The sequence below is a fragment of the Acanthisitta chloris genome, unplaced genomic scaffold (genome assembly GCF_000695815.1).
Source record: "Acanthisitta chloris isolate BGI_N310 unplaced genomic scaffold, ASM69581v1 scaffold21000, whole genome shotgun sequence".
In the NCBI taxonomy this organism is placed as follows: Eukaryota; Metazoa; Chordata; class Aves; order Passeriformes; family Acanthisittidae; genus Acanthisitta; species Acanthisitta chloris.
The window spans coordinates 18,554-22,749 of NW_008653590.1; the positions used below are offsets into that span (position 1 = coordinate 18,554).

General features: G+C 44.2%; 1 protein-coding gene across 1 annotated transcript in view; it reads left to right on the forward strand.

The window, feature by feature from the left end:
• The window catches only part of LOC103808906 (opsin-5-like), a 4,593-nt gene extending 2,368 nt beyond the window's left edge, over positions 1-2,225 (forward strand). Inside the window, exons 3-4 of the mRNA XM_009081717.1 lie at positions 199-530; positions 1,878-2,225. Of these exons, the coding sequence (XP_009079965.1) occupies positions 199-530; positions 1,878-2,225 (680 nt within the window). The remainder of the gene's footprint in view (positions 1-198; positions 531-1,877) is intronic.
• Positions 2,226-4,196: the final 1,971 nt, after the last annotated feature.

Here is a 4,196-nt window from a genome sequence, read left to right on the forward strand (position 1 = left end):
TCAGCTTGATCATGTAAAGCTCCCTGACTTACTAAGCTTTAGATCAGCACTGAGGGCTGCACTCAGGTCTCACCCAAATTCAAGAAGACCAGAGGTTAGGGAACTGCAGCACTGGCCTTCTGTTTCAGAAGGAATTATGGCAAATACCATGTGGCTGAGATAAGATCCATGTACGCTTACTCTTCCTCTTTCTTGCAGGCAACAAAATCACCAAGAACACTGTCTGCATCTTGATTACTTTCATCTGGCTCTACTCCTTGCTCTGGGCCATCCTGCCTTTAGTAGGCTGGGGCTACTATGGCCCAGAGCCCTTTGGCATCTCTTGTACAATAGCCTGGAGCAAGTTCCACAACTCTTCCAATGGCTTTTCGTTCATCCTGAGCATGTTCCTCTTGTGCACAGTCCTGCCTGCGCTGACCATCATTGCCTGTTACTTGGGAATTGCCTGGAAGGTTCATAAAGCATACCAAGAGATCCAGAATATCAACAGGATCCCTAATGCAGCCAAACTGGAGAAGAAGCTAACACTGGTGAGTTATCCCAGAAGACTTCATAGTAATCAGGAGCTTGCAGAGCTGCCTCTGCTCATGGAAATAATAGAATAGTTTGGGTCAGAAAGGAGCCTTAAAGGTTATCTAGTCCAAGCACCATGATGACCTTCCCCCTCATGATGACCCTTCATTGCTTTTGTCTGGTATTGCCCAAAGGTGGAGATGTGGTTCCAGTGTCAGCCGTACTCTCACTCCTCAGAAGAGCAGGGAGCTCCTGAAAACCTTATTATTTCCGCAGCTTGGTCAGGATAATCTATCATAGGTGCAATGCAGCTCGTTAAATCTTTAGGCAGTTGCGTCCAAGATTTTCATGGACATACAGTTTTCTGGTCATGGTGGAATAGCTGTTGAATGCTTTCTTGATGTAGCTGGGGTGGAGGTCTTGTTCTGTCACCCCAGGTATTTTAAATTACTGAGCAGCTATGCTGAATGAGAGCTACACAGAAATTCTGTATGGAAACAGGAGTTTTTAATGTAACTTTTTTTTTAATACACATTTCAGTTGTGCATTTCTTGTGGAAAAGCAGAATTGACCCCAGATTTTTAGACACCAGATGTAGAATCACTGAATCATTAAGACTGGAAAAGACCTCATCAAGTCCACCCTAAGCACCATATCTACATGTTTTTTGAATGCTTCCAGGGATGGTGACTCTATCACTTCCCTGGGCAGCCTGTTCCAATGCTTCACAACCCTTCTAGTGCAGACTTTGTACACAATATCTAATCTAGACCTCCCTTGACACAACTTGAGGCTGTTTCCTCTTGTCTTGTCACTTGTTATCTGAGACAACAGACTGACTACCCCCTGGCTACAACCTCCTTTCAGGCAGTAGTAAAGAGCAAGAAGGTCCCCCCCTGAGCCTCCAGGCTGAGTCCCCCCGGCTCCCTCAGCCACTCCTCATCAGACTTGTGCTCCAGACTCTTCCCCAGCTCCATTGCCCTTCTCTGGACTCGCTCCAGCACCTCAATGTCTTTCTTGTTATGAGGTACCCAAAACTGAACACAGGATTTGAGGTACCTCACCAGTGCCTAGTACAGAGGAAAAGCCTATTGACAGGCTGTACGGTCTGGATGGACTGTGTCTCCCAGGACATAGTGCAGCCAGGGTCAGGGAAGGACATGAGAAACCCACCATGTAGATTTGCTAGGTGGGAATAAAAGCATCTATGCACCGTCCAGTATTACCTGTGCTCATATCACAGCACAGCAAGTAGTTTCAGACATTCTAGCCAGTTCAGGTGTGGTTTCACCCACACACCATGTGCTGGAGTATCAGACCCTGTCAGTGCCAGCTGAGAACTGAAGCCCTATGTTCCCTTTCAGATGGCTGTGCTCATCTCAGTCGGGTTCCTGAGCTCATGGACACCGTACGCAGCCGCCAGCTTCTGGTCCATATTCAACTCCAGCGATTCCCTGCAGCCCATTGTGACACTGCTGCCCTGCCTGTTTGCCAAATCCTCCACGGCCTATAACCCTTTCATTTACTACATCTTCAGCAAAACGTTCCGGTGTGAAATTAAAAAATTGCAGTGTTGCTGTGGCTGGAGAGTCCATTACTTCAGCACTGACAACTCTGCAGAGAATCCTGTGTCCATGATGTGGAGTGGGAGAGACAACATTCGTCTCTCTTCAGCAGCAAAGGTGGAGAACCCTGGAGCTGCAGCTTGCTGAAATGTAGTGATGGGTCAAACTTGGGCTCACTCCTGGGTCCAAAGGAGTAGGATGCAGCACATGGGGTTGTCACTGCATATCTGATCTCAAATACAGAGGTTTAATTATATATTATATTTTAAGCAACTCTCAAATATTATCTTTAAGGTACACAACAACAAAACTATTTTTTCATGAACTTCCACTTTAGAGGAAATAGATTTATGTACTAAACATAAAGTCATGTAAAGGAAACATTTTCAGGGAAACAGCTATAATTAAAAGAGGATTTATTATTTTTCTGGTTTTTTTTCCATGTAGTTTTGATTTTTTAATGCAATCTCTCTGCCAGCTCTTGGCTCTATCAGTAGAACAGCCAGCAAAAAACAATTGTAGGTTGCACACAAAGTGTTACCAAATAAATACAGCTGAGAGCATAGCGTTCCAGCAATACAGACTGAAAACCATATGGGAAGCAAGAAATAGTCACTGCCAGGAAAAGATGATAACGTGGCTGCTATCAGAACGTCTTGTAGAGATCTGTGGTTCCTTGCTCTGTCAGAGGTGTAGTTCCAACTCCTCCAAACAAAAGTTCGAGTTGTTGAGCAGCCTAAATCAGAAGAGGTTAGGTGGAAATGTGGCAGTCAGCAAGAATGCCTTCTGTGTATCCCAGATCGCACAGTGTGAAGTGAAGGAAGCTCTCAGCAGAAGGAACTGTGCAGTTCAGCTGTTGCTGGCTGAGGTACAACAGCTCTTCCACCACAAAAGCTGTCAGAGCATTTGCTTTAGAATCACAGAATTGTTAAGGTCAGAAAAGACTTTTAAGATCATCAAATCCAACCATCAGCCTCTTACCATCATCATGTTCACCACTAAATCATGTCCTTAAGTGCCACATCCACACATTTTCTGAACACTTCCAGGGATGGTGACTCCACTGCTTCCCAGAGCAGCCTGTTCCAATGCTTTACAACCCTTTTTCTGGAGGAGTGCTCTGTATAGGATGCCACAAGGCATTTCCAGGATAACCTGTCTGGCAGTAAATCATCCTGCAGATGCAGTCCCATGGAAGCCATGAGAGCTCCTGAGGTATTGAGTTCCCCTCTGGCAGGGGCACTGGCATCAACTGAGAACAGAGTTTGCTGATTCAGTTTAAAACATGTACAACCATAATAACACCAGGTTTAACCAAAGAGATTCTGAGGTGGAAATGATGAGCTCCTACAGTTTAAATTTCTCCCCCTCTCTGACTTATTGTTTGTGATTTTAAAGGACACAAACATCTATATTTAGGGTTTGAAATGTCATACAAAATATGGCTTGGTAGATACAGCAGCTCTTGCTTCCCCTGACTGCATGGAATCATAGAACAGTTTGGGTTGGAGTAGACCTTAGATGATCTACTTCCAAACCCCTGCCATGGGCAGGGACACCTTCCACTAGATCAGGTTTCTGGTCACATGGAATCTTCACCAAACCTTTGCAATAGGTTTGGTGAAGACAAGAAATTAAATCCTAGGCAGATTTGGAACATATTTTAAAGAAGCATCTAAACCAATTGTTAATGGACTCTGAGTTATTGGAAACTTCTGCCACACTCTAACCCTAATAATTAATTTCATATAAACTACAACTAAGGCCAAGAGTGGGATTAAAAATAGGCTCTGCAAATTCCTGTTATAGCAGTCTGGATTACAAAAGAACAAAGAAAAAGAGACACGAGCTGTAACACACACTAAGGCACAAATTAATTCCTAAATCGAGTTAGGAAACAGTAAGGAAATGCCCTGAAATCCTGCACTGGAAGTGTTGTGAAGTGTTGTGAATATACCACTAGATTAAACTGGCTTCATCTGTAAAACTTTGTGAAAAATTCCTAAATTCAGTTGGCCTCCAGGACATTATCTTTTTGTGGGCTGTCACAGATGCTCCATATGGAATGAGGCTGTGCCTTCTTCTCTCCCAAATATGATAAGGTGAAGCCTCCTCTGG